Raw genomic sequence first — 19,053 nt, 5'->3', positions numbered from 1 at the left:
TGTGTGGAGGACTGTGTTCGCGGGGGCACAGGGTGGCTTCTGTGGGAAGGTGCCAGCAGCTTCCCCCGTGCCCGATGGAGCCGATGCCAGCCGGCTCCCAGCCGGACCCGCTGCTGGCCAAGGCCGAGCCCGGCAGCGACGCTGGCAGCGCCTCTGGGATAACGGGTTTCAAAAGGGGGAAAGTTCCTGCGCAAGAGCAGCTGCAGGGGGAGAGGGGAGGGAGCCCGTGGGAGAGCAACAGCCCTGCAGCCCCCCAGGCCAGGGCAGGAGGGGGCCGGGGGGGCTCCAGGCGCCGGAGCCCGTGGGGAAGCCCCCGGCGAGGCAGGCTGTGCCCCCAGCCCCGGGGGGTAACGGGGAGCAGACCCCCACCCGCAGCCCCTGGGACCCCAGGCCGGGGCAGGGGCAGCGTGTGAGGGGCAGGAGCGGCAGCGACAGCGTGTGCGGGACTGACCCCAGCCCCATTCCCCGTCCCCCTGCCCCGCTGCGGGGAGGAGGGAGAGACATCGGGAGCCAAGCTGAGCCTGGGGAGGGGGGAGGGGAGGGGGGAAGCTGTTCTTAACACTCGGGTTAGTTCTCGTTACCCTGATCCCGTTTGATTGGTAACAAATTCAGCTGATCTCCCCGAGTCGAGTCCGTTCTGCCCGTGCCGCTGTGTGGCGAGTGATCTCCCTGCCCTTGGCTCGACCCACCAGCCTTTCGCCTCTCCTTGCATCTTCTCTCCCCTGTCTGGATGAAGAGGGGGGTGACAGAGCCACTTTGGTGGGCACCTGGCCCCCACCAGGCTCAGCCCACCACATCATTTTAGAACACCTAATTTATACAACCTTTCTTATACGCACAGCTGTAGCCCTCCCTACTGTGAAGGTACCATAACACTCCCCATTACCAAACTCTGTTCTCTGATACTTAAAATTCTGTGAAACTTCTGAAGAGTTCATGGAAAAACTTCATATACTTATTGACTGCCTCTCAGTTCTTTTGGTTATAGTTTGTCTGGAACATGCAGTTAAACGTCAGATGCAGAGTAATTTGTATGTCGGTGATTTCACTTTTTCACTCTGGTAAAAATACAGCCAAATTGAGCCTAAGTACTAACCTTTTAAAAACTTGACATTTGCGCACAATTGCAGAAAACGACCGGAGGCAGAACCTCTAACATGTCAGCCGGCAGAGGCAGAACCTTCATTGCCAGCACAGCTCTGAGACACCACAGCATCACTGGAGTCAAGCAGCAGAACCCAAAAAGCTGGGAGGTGCTGCTGTGTTCCTCACATTTGTGATGCCCCTTTTGGGTTCACGAACTAGGAGAAAAACAGGCAAGGAAGACACAGGACAGAACTGGGAGCAATTAGACAAGACAGGCAGAGGAGCCTGGGACCACCAAAGAGACCTTGAGTAATCTGGGGTTCTAAGTCCCAAACCCCTACCTCTGAAGGGTCAGCATCCTGTTGGTGTAAGCAAATATCCATATAATCCATTATCAAAGTACTTTCTCATTCTGTAAGTGGCTGGTCCATCTATAATCACTAGAATTCATCCAAAGAACCTGGTGGATAAGAAGCAGCTGAATTCTGGCACTACAAATTAGATTCTACCCTCGCCTCAATTGCTCAGTGCTTGTGCTGCATGCAAATACAGATAATCTAATAACTATTCTTATGCCATATATTTCAAGTGCCCAACTTGAAATGTGGAGTTTGTGACGAGGAGTGGTTATGGCTGCAACTGAAGACAAGGAAGTCAAACTGAACACAAAAAATTAACCTGTATTTTTAATTTAATACTTAAAATAGAGACAATTAAGCTCTGTTTTCTACTTATAAAAAGAAGCTAATAATCCCCTTAACTGCATTATTGAGAAAGTTGTTACAGGGATAAGCTTCACAAAAAACCCTGCTTGGTTATTAATTCCCACTTCAGAGGGGGGCTTCGATAGTATGCAGCAGATAAGCCTGAAGCAACCCACTGAACAGTGGAGAAAAAATATTACATAATTCTTCATTAATTAATTAAGACTGTCCAGCCTACACACTGTAGAAATTAAAAATAACAGCAGTATGTGGTCATGCAACATAATGCATATGCACATGGGAGTCACTATTACATTGCTCAGGAACCTTCTTTACAGCATTTCCTAATCTTTGCACATTTAATTTCACAGCCTTACTAATGATTTGAGTGTTTTCTAAGAAGTTTTGAAAGATGTGTTAATGCTATGAAAATGTAAGCAGTAGAATTTGTACGTAGTGAGGACTTATCTGCTTATACAGAAAAGTTTCACTCGCCATGAAGGAAAGTGATTTTGTGGTTAAAGCGCAGTTGAGACCATAAATTTTTTACTTTCTCTGGTCTTCCAGCCTACCTGCCCTACTAACACAAATGTATTCTCCAAAACATTGTACAAGAAGCCCAAAAAATGTCTATAAAAAAGAAATAGTACAGAATAGCTTATTTGATAATAATGGTAACAAACCTCAGGCAGCAACAAAGATTTATCAATTTGCATAAAACTTCAGCAAAAAGTAAAACGAGCATTTGTCAGAACAGCAGAAAGGGTGTGAAAGAGACAGAAAAAAAGAAAGAGATCAATCAATGAGGAAAAAATTACCAAAAGATAACATAAACACTGCTGAAAATACAGACACAGCATAGTATCAGAACCATCTCAGATTTGAAAGATTTGCTTTAGCAAGAGCAGGAGCCTGTGAAACGTCAGCCAAGTTTAGAACTGCTCCCCACATCACATGTGATAGCAAAGACTAAGCTGTTGTTGCTTGCATTGAGCATATTTCACAGCAAAAATATAGCCACTTCCAGAGCAGGTGATTCAGCACTTTTCGCAAGTTCAAGACTTTTTTTTTTTCGTTTTAAAAAAGGATGGTAAAGTGAAACAATAGAAAGTGAGTATGAAAACACAAAAAACAAATCAGTAAAATTTGTATCATGAACTTGAAATTCTGAAGCACAGAAGTTAGAAAAATGCCTAAAGCAAGAAAAAACAAAGCTAGAATTGTCATTTTCTTAACAATATATATTATTGATATATTGAATGGACAATTTAGGCAATGAAAACAAAAATCAAGTGACAGGTAATCATACTTGTAGCAGAAGAACTGTTAAGTAGCCCACTTATGTGCCTAAATATCTGGACTAAAGCATCAAACTTTACACGTAACTTTACTTTTTCTGATCACTAATAATATACAAAGCAACTTCATACTGGAAAACATATTTTGAATCAAACTTGAAACAAAAACATTAGCAAACTCTTAGACCAAATCTATTTCCTGCAGCATTCTCATGAAAATTCCAATTTACACTATTTCACCTGATTTGTGAGTTCCAGTAACAGATATTCTGTAATAGAAAATTATGGGCCAGGCTAATGATATTCACTTTATCTGCTTGGTGTACAGCAGCACTTCAGTTTTGTAACCAACATAAAATAGTTCTACTTTTTTCAAAACTTAAATAAGTAACTTTTCTGGGGGTGGGGGAGTGGTTGGTTATGTATGTAAACCAACTGGTTATCAAGATAATGAAAACCACCAAACAATATCTGCATCAAAAGCATGAAAAGCCATAAACTGTACAAATGAAAAATGTAGTTAAACAAAAGAAACGCAGCAAAGAAAAACTAGATGGCAGCACCTACCTATTTTTCATAATTTCACAAGTAAAAACTTCAAAACAAGAGAGGCAAAAATGTAATGCAACCTAAATAATGTTTTAAAAGACTTCTGAATTTACTGATTATCTCTGAAGAATACAGTCATGCAAGTAAACCCACGCTTATTTCACCTGCTTGTAATACAAGAATCCAGATCAAAATTTTTCTAAGATCAACCAAAGTTCCATCAAATTATAGCTTGTCTCCTAAAAATCCTGTACCTTAACTGAGATCCTATAGCAGACAAAATTTCGGCAACATTAATAATTTTTTAATATTCAGCTAAAATCAATGTCTATCAAAATCTAAAAGGAAACTACAACAATAGAGACAATTGTTCAATTAAAATTATGCAGTTAACTCAAACCAATGTTTGCCTTAAGCATCCAAATATTTTATTTCATTAAATGTTTTTTCAAACAAGCATGTTATCACTGAAAAAGTACTCACAGTACATACTTCTTAATGTATCAAAACATTATTATGATATAATACTCATCAAAGACTGAGTACTTTCATGTAAAACATGACATACCAATTTTAAAAAGGCAAGCCTCTTGCAGCTGCACTGATAAGATGAATGTATATAACATGAAAAATGTGTTGGTTTTATATACCTGAATATTTTGCAATAATTTTTCCCTTAAAAAAAAAGAGTGTAGTTAGCTGTAGTTAATACCCCTCCCATTACAATCCTACACGATTTTACAGTTGGACCTAAACTAAAACTATTATACGGTATAAGTGTATCTATTCACGTTTTTCTTGAATATATTAAAGAAACCAGAAAGACTGTAAATGTGAAAGACCAGTAAAACAGCAAGTACATCTTCCTATTACAGGTACTTCTCTTAATTACTGCTTTCTCTGTACTATTCTGTTACTTTCAGATTCTGATTCTTCTGACTGAATCCATTCCACTACTTTTGACTCTGTGCTTCAGACAACATACATCCTTTTGGGACACACACCCATGCTCCAGAGCCTTTGAGCTTGGCATTAATCTGGTCAGAATTGAGACCCTTCCCACAAGGTACTTGCTTATCCTGAACAGCCAGTTTTTCAGAATTCCTCTAGGAACTGAAACAAGCAGATTATATTCATGTTTTACACGGCAGCAATTGAGAGAAGCATAACTAAATGTCTAATCAAAGACTACCCCACCTACAAGTCAAGAAGTCTTCCTTTCAAAATGGATTTGCCTGTCTTCTTCCAAGAACCCAACACAAAATTGTCCCCAAAGCTGTACTACGTTTGCTTACATCCTCTACTCCTAAAAGCTGCAAAAAATCAGATGAAGGTATTACAAACAACAGAAGTCAAACAATAACTTAAAGAGCAAAGCCAAGCACTCAAAATGTAAGAAACACCAGATTTAAAGTCCGCTGTGCAACATCAATTGTGTGCCTTGATTGCCCAGCTGAAGCTTTTATCTCTGTGCATTTATCATGCAAAGACTGTAATTCACTGCACATGTACGGAAGAGATTAATGTAGGATGAACGGGAAGTTATGTATCTTAATCTTTCTGAACATTTGTGTTTGGCACTGCAATCAAAATATATCTTTTTTTAAACTTGGGAAAGGAAGAGGGATGGCTCTATCAATTCCCTACAAAGGTAAATAATACTATGCTGATATTTGACTTCCGAACCTTCTGCAATGCAATATGTACAGATAAAGTCACTGACTTTAAGGAAAGCATTCTCCTAAGCCCACATACCAAATCCTACGGGAAAGCAGGCTACCCTTTCTCTATTTCAGTAGGTCCCATTGTTCCTGAGAAGGTGGCTTCCTTCCTCACATACTGTCCTGGATACAAGCCCCGTTGCTGAAGCTAGAGAAATATTAATGAGAAATCTTACTTGTATTCCTCCCAAACAGCTGGGAAAAGATCTAGCGAATGATGGCCCTGGGATATGGGAAGAAAATCTTGTATCACTGGGCTGCAGAAGTAGTTTAGAATCTAGACAGCTCTGTATGCATTGGTCAACAGTCTCATTTAAGAACATTTAAAACATTGCCTTACGTTCCCCGTCCTTTTTTTGAGAGTGGAGGAGGAATTAGCTGTTGAGGAGAGAGATTCAAAGCGCTTTCAAATTTAGATAATTTTGTGGTAATTTTTCAGACAATCTTTCTTGTAATTTTTAAAAAAGTAATTAATCATTAATTTTATATTCTCCAGTTACCATTCTCAACACTTCCTAAGGAGCTGCCAAAAGTAACTGCCAGCTTTTGCAATTTTTTTGGGCTTGTTTAATAACTTGTGTTTTAAAACTATGTAGCTCATAACACAATTTCTTAACACATAATTACTTCAAGTGCATATACAAATTAACACTGAAAACAATCACTTAGCTGAGTAACTTGTGATACATGTCACTGGCTACAAATTAGGACAACCTGAAGAAAAGCAACCATAATACCTATGAAGCATGAAAGCTATTCCTTCTTCTGGCATGTTCTTCATAATAAGACACTATTTCCTAGAATACTTGCAGCAGACTGCGAATTTCTATCTGCATAGACTTTCTACATAGGGAGAAGTACAGTAAAACACAAACTCAGCAACTAAAATACGTCACTAAATTCTACGCATTTAAAGCACCCTGCATTTTAAGCCAAATAAAGCTATCTTAAAATAACTGAATAAAAACATAATTATAAATCTGAGCTCTGCATAGCAAAATAACAATCATCCACTAACGTATTTGAGAGATAGGTGTTTGATGATCTAGAGGTTGAAACCATGTAGCCTGCAATGTTCATCAATCTTGCAAAATATATTGCAGGACTCAAGCAATTGATGTTTATATTCTGTCTGGGTTGAGCTAACAGCACACACAATTTTTCTGTGTTTCAATCACAGTGGAGACTAGGACTCCTGAATATTATACTTTATAGACATAAAAATATAAGACAATATTTTCCATACATTTTAAAATTCTACTGAAAATTTGAATTCCCAGAATTTAGCTGACATCAGGATTTGATTCTGAAAGAAAAAAAAGCTTAATTACAAACTCAATGATGAAATTATTTTTCAATACACACAATTTCCTGTATTTTAGAACTCAATCCCTTTTCTTGATTAATCATAACAACTACTCAAACAAGTAACTGACACTTCTAAAACCTTAGCATAATATTCACCATTGGACACTTCCTCCAGAAAACCAATGAATAGTCTTTGGTTATAAACCATCCACCTAATACAATAAAGGTCTAGTATATAGTTCTGATATTCTACATCTTTCAAATTTAAACTTTTACAATCTGGTTTTAAAAGGCTGTCAACCACCATTTTTAAAGAACACTTTAAGGTCAAACATATCTAGAACATAAGCACTATCAAAATGAAAGAAGAGTCTGCAGATCACATACATTGAAATTCCATGACCCTGCAAGTTTCCCAAGGACAGTATTAATTATTTCTTATCCTTGTTAATTACAACAAATAAAGAAACGATGCAGTACAGTTTGAGTAGCTACCACAAAGGTCTGTCAAAGGAGATGAATCCTGACAAGCTACAATACCATGATTCTAATCATGCTACGCTAAAATAATCACACTTTTGCATCCTGTAAGACATTTATCATTCATAAGGTCTTGCTGGTTTTCTCTAGTCTCAATCAGCTTATTAGCACTGACAAGTGTAAAGGAGTATCTGTAATACAGTATAGCATTTATCTGGGCAGAACTCTGCACAAAAACAACTACATCTTTCTAGCACCTGAGCTCCTTCAGGATTTATATATCTCTACCAACATAAGAACATGCAGTATCCTCACAACTTTATTGTTATATAAATCCAACAAGTCAGATTATACTCCTTCTGCAACCTTAGCTGCTTCATATAACTAGAGAACAGCTGCCTGAGGCTAACATGATCAACTCCCAACATTTGCTGTGCACACATCTTAAGGCTGACTCTGGGATCCAAACTTCAGTCTTCTAATACAGACTGAACACACGGCCAAGCAGTTGGTCTACATTTCTGTATGCTTCCAAAGGTTCTCTGGACAATAAAGTTGTATTTCCTCAAACGTTTTCCAACTACAGACAATTTTTTAATATTTAATTTGTTATGAATATTTCCAGTCTGAATTTTAACTCTGTATGCTGGCCACAGCAATTAAAATTACACGAAAACAGTATGAAACAGAAACAGCTAAAACTAACTCATTTTAACAGACTGAGATCATGTTCTTGGTACAGTCCCACCCCACAATTTCTGTTTTACATTTACACTACGCACTTGTCTTAGGATACATTGCTAGAATGTGTGCTGTGCAGTCCCTTGTAGTCACTACTAAAGAACTGACTGTACTTACAAAGAAAGCCCCAAATAACCAAAAACATATATACAAACTCAAAAGAATGGATTTTTGTTGTCATCAAACTAGTTAAAAAAAAAAATAAAAAATCTCAAAACTAACACAGGCTTATCTCTGTGTTTATTTTTCCTGCAATACATATTTATCTTTGAAGGCTTCTACAAGTCTTCTTACCCTTCCAGATAGCACAAATTTAAACATTAAACGGCTGCCTTTTCTGTGAAGAGCTCTTTTACAAATTCCATTCAATACTGCACTTACCTCTCTTCTGAGAGCATAAAGTTTTTCAGGTGTTTCCAGGCTTTTATTTATATCTTTCCTGAGATACATTCCACTGAGCTACAATCTTCCTAGTGACACTCATTCCTAAAACTTGTAATCTAGTTGGCTACTATGGGGTTTAGATTGTCTCATGCTATTAATTTGATTCTCCAATTTTACTCTGGCTTCCTTCTCTTCAGAAGAGTTTATCATTGTTTTCAGTTTTTGAATGAAATTTAATAATCTTTTAGACTGTAGGTATGGTGTAATGCACAAAGCGTATCAGGGGACAGCAATCAAATGTTAAACATCAAGAAATAAATGTTTAAGTTATTTCAAGCAACCTATACAACAATCATCTCTTTCCACACAAAATTACTTATCACTTCTGCAAACACAGACCTTAGATTAGCAGAGTTTAAGGTAGTTCTATTATTATTATGGCACAGCTGCCCTGTCCTGACACCCAAAGATATCTGCCTCTACATTTTACTAAGATAGCTCCGCTCTAGCCCAAAATGTCCAAAGCTCAACTGCCTCCCTAAAAATTGTAAACCAATATAAAACCAATAAACTTCACCTTTGAAAATTAATTAGTGGAGTTGAAATACACACACTCCACTGAAGAGTCTGGGGTAGGAAAGCAAGCTATCCTGTCAATCCATATGAAAAAGGAAATGTAGTCATGATACAGAGAAAACTTCAGTGTAGGCAGATCACACCCACAGGTGAATCAAACCTTTTTTTTAAATAAAATATTAGAAAAGTTACTTATTACAAATCCTTGTATTGCACATGCTTGGCTTTTTCTTTTCTAATTTCTAGTGAAATCTAGCTATCCCGGGCATCCATTCAGCATGCTGGGATATCACAATGCTTCTGATTCAGAGGAACAAGGGGCACTTACTGAACCAGTGGTATACAGTCCAAACTAAGTTCTGGCTAAGACTAAGCCTTCTAGCCTCCAATGGTCCCATAGTCTCAACAGAGTCTTGAGTGACTCTATAAAGTAGATTTTCTCTGAAATACAAAAAAAAATTCCTAGGCCTCAGAAAACGAACTGTACTTGAGTAACAAGTTCCTATTCCCACAACGAAAAAGGGGAGGAAAGCACATCTGCAAAAACATAGGAGCAAATAACACGTGAGACAGAGGAAAATGTAATACACAAAAGTAAAGAAGTGAAATCAAGCCAGACATACCTGAGTTGTTGATAGGCGAAAAACGGGGCCAGTTGTGGGCACAGAAAGTCTAGGTGAAATGCTGGCAGGAGCCTGTCCCTGCGTTTGTACTTGAGCCTGCATTTGAGCCTGGGCTAGAGCCTGCTGAGGCACCATCACAAGCTGTCCAGCATCTGTGCGCACCAAAACCATACCTAATGAGAACAAAGTAACAGTAACTATACAATAAAGAATGACATGAACAACAATATCTAAAGAACTAACTACAGAATAAAATCAATGTATAGCACTGTATATTTTTCTTTATATTGTTATCTTTTCCTTTTTATTCTGGTGTAACATAATTTTTCTTTTATTTTGAAGAAGAAAAGGAGGCCCTAGTAACAGACAAAAACTAATAGCCAATTCAGTTTGGAATCCAAATAACTGCAGTTTATGGATAACAGTGATGAAAAAAAAAAAAAAAGTCATTTGAGTGTATAGGCATACAGTGACTTTCAACGTCCCAGCTACGGTCAGCAGAATAAAATCAGAAAGAAATTATTCACTAAAAGGAAACTGTAGTGACAATCCAGTAGCTGAGAACAGAATTCAGTATGAACATAGCAGGGACAATGGCATTAGAGCTTTACTAAAACAACAGCTTTAGGGGATGTGTACATGCAAACATTAGGCCAGACACATTTCTGAGTATACAGTAGTTGAGATTTAGCTACTCATTGAGCCTTAACGGATTAATTTATTTGGTACCCATCATCACCATATTGGGAAGCGCTTCCTGTGGCTTAGACATCAAGAACAAACATCGCCAAACCCAGAGAATCAAGTCAACCACTCCTCAGCACAAAATGATACGAGTGCAGATGCTTCAGAAAAACACCAAAGGACATGTTTTAAAATTAACAGAATACTTTGTAAATGTTTTCTAACGCTTCCTGGAAGTAAATGGTAATTTTTTCAGATTATTTTCTAGTAATGTGTTATCACAAATAGAGCTCTTCTACACAACACAGCCCATGCCATCAAGTTTTGCAATAAGTTTTCCACAGTCAGCAGGTCAGAAAAGGGGAAACAATGGCTAAGTTGGTCCCTGGATCACCTGGAGCATCATACTTACTCAAGATCACTGCAAAGCACGTTATGCACTTCCTCTAGTTTACTCAGAACCGAGCAGCAGTTTCCCAGCCAAATTATTTAAAAAGCATTTCCAAGTTAGTTCCAGAATACATTTTAATAATTTAACCTAGACAGGATACGATGGGTCTATAAACAGAAAAACATCTTGCCTGCAACTACGAGAGAACAAAAAAATAAGAATCTATGAAGTCACTTTTATTCTATTGATAACAGGGTCACTAGACATTGTTTGTACAATTTATCTCTATGTGCAAATTGCTTCATATATATTTTTTAATTTTTCATGGGAAAATTACGAAGGTAAAAGCGTACATTCACTTTTAATTATTACCTTCCAAGAAAAAACCCATCTCAGTAAAGTGGCACGGTTTGCAGCATACCGTAAAGAGGATAAAGTCATTTGAATGCTATTACATCAAGCAAGTAACAAATTTCAGAAGGACCCTACACCAAGAAACTCTTCCTTTCAGTCAGAAATACAAACCCCAGCCCTGGGATGAACATGAGTGAACTGCAGCACCACTAAAAGCCCTCATACAAGTAGCTTTAGGTGCCCCAGCCAACCCTCACTGCTGAAAGCACAAATAGAAGGCAAAGTTCTGCCAGTTCAAACTAAAGATTTGTGGAAATCGAGCTTTAAGGTGAAAAGCAGAGCGCTACAGCAAGGACCACATACAAAAACCATGATTGTAACTCTCTCAAAGCCCAGAGAGTAATTTTTAAAATAAAAGTTGAAACAAACCCATAAAAACTCTTCCAAAAGATAACTTTTGTGGTCCATTACCCATTTAAGCACCACACCTTGGCGTTCATATTTGCAGAAAATTCTGTAAGCCAATGATATATTTGGTATATGCCATTCCTAAATCAATTTGACATACAAATATTAGCACGTTGCTAACACCTGGCCAAACAGGTAACACTTCTCTGATTATGCTGTGAACCTTATATGAAAATCCTCATAGGATAATGCCTACTACGCATTAAAAAAAAATCCACGTGCTATTTGCACAGATTCACAGGTGTGTTAACTTATCTTCCAGTTTTCTAAAACTAACTGAATAAAAAAATTGCATGGGAAGGACAAATTAATTACACACATGCCACAGTTTCCATAAGAGTTGCAGACGTAATTACTACTATAGATGCATATATGTTAATGTATTAATGTTACGTCTTAATTCAGTTTGGAGGACTTCAGATTTATTTTACTGAGCAATATGTACAAATTAGAATCTGGTTAAAGTATGAGATTAATTTTTCCTTACTGTCAGTCATGTAAAAATGAAATATACAGCTTATGAGTATTAGATGCTAAAATAACTTATTCTCAAAAAAATATTATACATTTCTGCTTTAGACAGCAGTTTACAATATAGGAGTTTCAAAATTAATTATAAATGATCCACCACTTTAAAGAGTAAAAACTCAAAAATAGCATTGTATTTTCTGAATAACTTCATTTTAGAACATACTGTCTTCATGTTTACGCAAATTTAATGGATTTCAAAGTACCTTGTAATAAAATCAAGTTCAAATGATAACCTTCCACAGTATAACTTCCGTAACATTTTCTAAACCTTGGACCAGATTTCTTTCAAAGGCTCTACTTTCCATCTTCTACTTGAAAATTAAGTAACAGAAGAAAGTATTGACACAAGAAACATCAGAAACTGTATGCAAAGTCATGATACAGTTTATCATATGTGTATAGTAATTATCAAACAGATTAACAAAAGGAAATCAAAGGCTAAAGGCACTAATATAGCCTGAATAGCAACCTCTTACCTGTTTCAAGTTAGTTAGGTCTTAGGTCAGTGGCTTCACTGAGTTTTATAGGTCTGGAGCATTAGAATCTGGAGCAGGGCTTTCATAAACCATGGCCAAATACACCACTATACTAAAAGTTCACTTAGAAGCAAGCTTCTACGCCATCACATTTTTGCTCCACTTAGCTAATTAATATCAAATATTTTAAGAAACCTAGTGGAAGAAGTTATTTTGTACTACATCAACAGCTCCACATATTATCGCGCTATTGATACCAACAGTAAAAAATGAGTTCAAAGGTTCAATCACCTCCTAAATCAAGAAGGCACAAAAGTTGCCAACTTTTTGCAGCATTAAAATCTAAGTAGGGGACCACAGAACCCTTGAAAGTTTCAGATGAAACGATGCACGGTTAAAGCAGGAATCTCTAGGATGAAGGAGTGTGATGTTGGTTAGTTAGCAAACTGCCGAACTTACATTTTTGGTGAAGAAAGTTAAGAAACTAAGGGGAGAACAAACAGGGCATAAGGGCTACTGGAAATAAAGTCTGGTGATGTAAAGACGCAGCAGAATGCCAGCATCACGCTTGCTGAAGTTAAAAATTTTAGGTTAAATTACACAAGTTAGCCTGTATCTTGCCACCTGACTCAGGGCAGAGGACGCTCTTTGAAGGGAAACTTCTCAAGCCTACCACGAGTAAAGCAGAAAACGGAGCCCCTCGACACACACCCGCAGTTACGGCTGCCCAGCACCCCGGGTGCCCGCCCGGCACAGGGCTGCTGCCGCCGCCCCCCCCCAGCCAGGCAGGCAGGCAGGCAGCCCCCGGCCCCAGCCCCACCAGCGACGGCCCCGTTTGTCACACGTCGCCCGCAGACAGGTGGCTCTTCTTTTGTTTCCAGCACGTCGAACAGCGAGAAGACAGCAACTTTGGGGAAAAGACCCCACAACCGAAAGGGGGGTGGGGGGGGGAAGGTTAGGAAGAGCGGCGCGCCCGCGGCTGAGGCGATTCCACTTACCGGGCGGGATAGTGAAGCCGGGGGGCAGCTGGATGGTGGTCTGCTGAGGCGGCCTGACGATCAGCTGGGGCGCCACGATCCGGGGGGCAGCGCCCAGCGCCGGCCTGGGCGACAGGGCCTGGGGTGCCGCGGGGGCGACGGGGAGGGCAGCGCCCGCCTTGGAGCCGCTGGCCACCGGCTTGGGCGCGGCGCCGGGGGCGGCGGGGGGCGGCGGGGCGCAGTTGGCGACCGAGCCCGGTCCCGGTGGGGCGGCTGGCGCGGGGCTGGCGGAGTTACTGAGTGCGTTTACTGCGGGGAGCGGGCCGTGCGCGGGCTTGGTCTGTGCTGTGGCGGCGTCGGCTCTGCCGTGGCTGCTGACTGGTGGGACTGCCGCCGGCCGGCCCCCGGCGCCCTCCCCGTTGGGCGCCGCCTCGCCGGGGAGCGGCGCGGTCGCGGCGGTGGCGCCCTCCGCCGCTCCCGCCGGCCCCCCGCCCCCCGCCGGGGTCCCGTTTCCCCCCGCGGCGCGCTGCGGCGGAGGGCCGGCGGCGGCGGGCGGGCTGCCACCGGGGCTGGGGCTCCCCGCGTCCTGGGCGACGGCGCCGGCGGCCACATGGTTGTTGACAGGCTGGGCAGGGGCGCCGGCGGGCGGGGGGGCGGCAGGCTGCGGCGGGGCAGGGGCGGCGGGCGCGCCGGGGCTGCTGCCGCCGCCGCCGCCGCTGAGGAGAGCCGCTCCATGTGATTGCTGCACACTACTACTGTTTACACTCACTCCCCTCCCTGCCGCCGCCGCCGCTGCCGCCGCCGCTGCCGCCGCCGGGGAGGACGGGGACGGGAGCGGCCCCTGAGCAGGGGCTCGGCTCTCCGCGGCTCCGGGACACCCCGCCGCCTCCTCTGCCCCAGGCGCGGGAGCAGGCGCGGGATGCCCTTGCTGCTGCCGGACGGGGCTGCTGCCCCCCGCTAGGCTCCCCTGGTGCTGCTGCTGCTGCTGCGGCTGCTGCTGCTGGGACGGGGCGGAGGTCCTGGGCTGGGGCGCCTCGGCGGAGCCCCGGCCGCCGGCCAGCTGCGATTCCAAGGAGCCCACCAGGTCGCTGACCGCCTTCTCGTCCACCTCCTCGGAGAAGAGCAGCATCTCTTCCAGGGGGTCCGTGGCGCCCGCCGCCATCTTGCGCTGAGCTGGGAGCCGGGCGCGCAGCGCGCAAGCGCGCCGGCCTCTGCCGCGCGCGGGGCATTCTGGGAGGGGCCGGCTTCCTCCTGCCCCGCCAGCGGGGCGGGGGCGGGGCGCGCCGCGGGCTGCTGTCGCTGCGTGCTGGCGGGCCCCGCCGCTGTGCCCGGCCTGGGCGCCGCGCCCGGCCCCGCCGTGTCTGTGGGGGCCCGCTGAGACCTGCAGCGCGGCTGCGGGGCCCGGGAACGTCCCGGCGGCCTGAGCGGCCCGGGCGGGGGCCGGCTGCCCGAGGACGAGGGCCCGTGGGCGTTAGCGGGAGGCCGGGAAGCCGAGGGGCGGCGGTGTGCCCAGGCGGGCGCCTCAGCGGTGCCAGGCGGGGAGCGCAGCGGCCGTAGGGCCGTGTCCGCGGGGACTGCTGGCGGGGTTTGGAGGCACGCAGGTCTGCGGCCCTGGTGCGGAGGGGTGTGAGCTTGCCGGCTGCGAGCTGAGTGTCACGCCGACACGTTATCGTTTGGTAGCGAAGCGGCCGTAACTGCGCCTTCGCTCGTACCCTGTCAGGGTGCCTGCAACGGCGCAAATTTCTTCACGCCCAGGGAGAGCCGAAAGCACCGGCAGGGGCTCAGCGGCCCTAGGCACTAACGCCTTCAAAGGAGGGAACTTGAAGCGCTGCTGAAGCTGTTTGAAATCCTAAGATGTGCACAGAGTACCCGCACTCACGTTTGCACTGCTGTGTCTACTTTAGTTTTGGATATTTTCATCCAAAGCTTTACCTAGACAAGAACGGTTGCAGTAATACACTTTCCTAACGCGGATGCTGTTAACAGAAGACTTGTAAACCAAAGCCAAGATTCTTTGCATCATGGCAGCAGCTGCTCTGGCGTACTGTATTCCCTCAGCATCCCCACAGGAAATTCATAGTAGTTACTTTTGTTACTAACGCCTTCACCGTTGCAGTCCTGTATGCCCTTTTCCCATTGATGCTTGCCTCATGCATTCAGAAATAACACTTCAGGGGAAGACAGTGGTCCTAAATCATCGTTTCCTTGACTAATGACAGGGCAGTTTCTTTGATGGGACATTCAAAATAAATAATTTTCCCCCTAAGAATAACCGTTGCCCACAGTTCATCGCATCTGTTCTTGCACACAAGTGATAACCACTGTGGATTTGTGATGCTGCCAGCAGAAAGCAGCTTGGATTCCATTATCTCTCTCTGCTGGCCTGCAATAGCGCGGATGTCTGCAACTTGGATGTACTTGAGCTGCTGCTCTGTGCCCTGAAATGGTGACTCATTCTTCATTCTGCAATTTTTCAGGATTTCCCACAAAACGAGAAAAGGTGCATCAGTGAATAACCCACCTTCAGTTGCACAGTGCCCTGATGGAAATGAGCGAAGGGCTCACTGCGCACCTGTATGTGCAGCTCTTCTCCATCCCCAGCCTCAATCTGTTAAGTCATATATTGTATGACTTGCTTGGTCATAAGACTAAACTGCTAATTGGTTTGCTACCATCAGTTTCCTTTCAGTGTAGGTTACATTTTTATTCAGTTTTTCCTGAGTGTCTCTTTATAACCTTTAGGAGCAGGTTTATGATGAATCAAAGTAAACCACTTCTAAAATGCATTAAAAATGAGTTGCACCAGTTTAATTACGGTAAGTTTGAATGTCTCCTGAAATTAACCCAGTGCATATTTCTTAAATAAAGTGCCCAGTAAAAATAATGAAGGCCCAAAGGTGTGGTCAGGATGTATAAAAAGGAGATGGTGCAGTAAGTGCATGTGAAAGCACAGTAGTGCTTATGAAAAACAGTATTAAGTATATGCAGGAGATCTATACATCACAAATTTGCTTAGCAAATGAGTATTGCTTTTATGGCATGCTACAGCTGAATTAAATCTGGGCTTTTAACAAATGTTTCTACCAGGAAATTTAATTAAAATGTAACAGGGTATGACTCAATTTGCTATTGCACAAAAATAAAGAATATTCATTTGACTTGGAGAAATACCAGAATCTATCCAATATTACTTTGTTAAGAATCCCACATTTTCTTAATTTTATCAGAGAAGATTCCTGCTTCCTTCACTTACTTGTCCTGATCCTGAACTTCATTTGCTTACCACTATCTCCAGTTTTTATAAAAGAATGGAAAGTTAGACATATGCTTCTGTAACTAGTCCCAACTATGAAAAAAGTTTTAGTATACATTTATCTAACACTATGGCATTAAACTGGGTATATCCATAAAAACCACCTTGAGGAAACTTTATTGCTTTGTAACTTTAGAAGATAAAAAGTAATCTTCCCAGTGGAAGGACAAAATGGCAAGCTATGATCTATATGACAGGTTTCAAAACTTAAAAAATTACCTACTTCTAATTACAGTTTTAGTCTTTAAAGTACATTTGTGGGTGGGTAATCTGTAAAACATGAATTCATATTTCTTCCCACTCACCTCTTCTTAATTGAGCCATTTTATATATATAAACACAGAATAAGGAAGTATAATAGAAATTTAATAAAACATGATGTATACTGATTTACATTGGACTCCTTTCAAGTCAAGAAGTGATGACATACATAAGGATGTATATAAACGTTGCTGAAACTGGCTCTGGGCTCACACTTTTATGTAGGGAACAAGACTTAGTGAAGTATAGAATCTCTGTGAACTTTTGTATTCATTCTTTTATTATAAAAATATTTTTCAAATATTTACATGCTTTTCATCATAGAAAACATATTTCTGAACATATTTGTTGCTCTTTTACTTCCCAGAATTAAATATGAATATAATAAAAATTCAAAAAAATCTGAAAGACCACTGTGATCATCTCCTCTGATCTCTTAAAATACAATCTTTCCTGAATTATTTTTTTGTTTGAAATAGATAGTGCCTGCTAGGAAAGTTAGCTTCCAACCATGGTTTTAAAATTGCCTGGGAAAGGAAATCCACCACAAAACTTAAGTTGCTGTTCAATTATCAACACTGTTAAACTGTGCCCTGTATCCAGACTAAGTTCTTCATTAATAACTCATTACATGATAGAAGTACCACTGCCATATTAAGTTGCGACGAGTAATAAATTCACATAGACAAGTATCTTTTTGTCTTCTAAAGAAGTGAAAGCACTTAGAAAGAAGCACTGTTTTCCTAGTTATGTGACATGGGTTTCTTTCCAATACATACTTTCAGTACCTTCAAATATACAATTTAACCATCTTAGGTTTAAATTTAACATTAAAAGGGTACCTATAAGATTTTGAGCTAACTTTTTAAGATGAATTTACAGAACTTTTCACATATGTATTTGAAATCAACTTTATGCTATAAAAATATCTTTTCAACTGCTGATTTTAAGTATGAATTAGAAATTATAAATTCCACCAACTGGAGAGCACAAAGATTGCTACAGTAATCAACAACTGTTATAGAAATATGTCTAAATTTAGTTTCATGTATGTCAGTTGCAAAGGAATTTCTTTTTTATATATGGCTTATAGAAATTTAGGAGCTTGTGTTTTGAAGTTAATCATAATTGTAAATACTTGTCTGTACTCATCTAGACAGGACTTAATGGAGAGGCTTGGGAAAATTTGGCATCAACAAGGTTCAAATTTAACCCTTAGAAAGTTTTTCAAAGGTGTATTTTTCTAGTTCTAGCTTTTCTCCCCTTTTTTATTTATTCATTCATTCTGGACAACTTTTCTCTTTCAGAAACTTAAAAGTAAACTTAAGTTTTCTTTCCTTCTTAAGTTTTTAAGTAAACTGACAGTTTCCCCCTTGAATTCTCTCCTGAAATGTTCATCTACCGCATTCTGAGCTGAAAGAAATGTCCATTAATATTTCCTGTTCCACCACACAACCTTGGAACCCTAATTCTATAAATGGGAGTCTTCAACTACAATTTTGAGAAGCAGATGAGGGAAAACTTAGGAAAATGTTGGCTGGAAGCAAAGCCCCATGGCTCTTTGGGGCAACTGGTTGTATTTCAAAGTATTTCTCTTCATCTTCTCTGTGCTCTTAATGTCAGTGTTGCAGGCCTCCCTGATACACCCTTTCTTCCTTCCCCTCATAGTGTCCTGTCTCTTGGTCAGCCAGGGTCCTGATTGTCCCTGCAATCTCCCCTAAAGGTTTTTTCCCTGCTCCAAGCCCCATCCATATCTGAAGCTGATGCATCTTCTTCTGTAAGGAGGCAGCAACAGGAAAACCACATGATAGGGATTGCAGCTGATCCTTCAGATTGTTATTGGGCTCCCCACCTCCTCCAACAGGTGTTATTTTGTCATGGTTGAGAAGCAGCCACAACTCAACCTCTAGCAGTCAGGAAGACTCTATCTCCTTTCTTGTAACAGAAGACAGGTATCTTTTGTTATTTCTCTAAACAGGAGCTTTACTTTGAGCTAAGTTACAAATGCTGATTTTCAACAGTCATCTCCCATGGACTTCATGTGGCCACCTATGTCCAGTCATTAAACTGCAGAACTTTGTTACAAATTCTTTCAAGTAGTGCGAGACATTCTGGAAGCACACCACCG

The 19,053-nt window shown here is 41.8% G+C and overlaps 1 protein-coding gene across 3 annotated transcripts in view; it reads right to left on the bottom strand.

The window, feature by feature from the left end:
* The window catches only part of LOC106112416 (transcription initiation factor TFIID subunit 4-like), a 146,401-nt gene extending 131,830 nt beyond the window's left edge, over positions 1-14,571 (bottom strand). Inside the window, exons 1-2 of one of the 3 annotated variants that reach the window (XR_008749840.1) lie at positions 13,373-14,571; positions 9,471-9,643 (exon numbers count right to left, since the gene is read on the bottom strand). Coding sequence is in view for 2 of the 3 variants with exons in the window: in XM_055819037.1 (XP_055675012.1) it covers positions 9,471-9,643; positions 13,373-14,513 (1,314 nt within the window). In the remaining variant the exon portion in view is untranslated. The remainder of the gene's footprint in view (positions 1-9,470; positions 9,644-13,372) is intronic. The other 2 variants (XM_055819037.1, XM_055819036.1) reach the window with 2 other exon arrangements.
* Between the last annotated feature and the right edge of the window lie 4,482 nt (positions 14,572-19,053).

The sequence above is a fragment of the Falco peregrinus genome, chromosome 14 (genome assembly GCF_023634155.1).
Source record: "Falco peregrinus isolate bFalPer1 chromosome 14, bFalPer1.pri, whole genome shotgun sequence".
Lineage (NCBI taxonomy): Eukaryota > Metazoa > Chordata > Aves > Falconiformes > Falconidae > Falco > Falco peregrinus.
The sequence above is the reverse complement of the archived record's forward strand: the minus strand, read 5'-3'. Positions and strand labels throughout refer to the sequence as shown.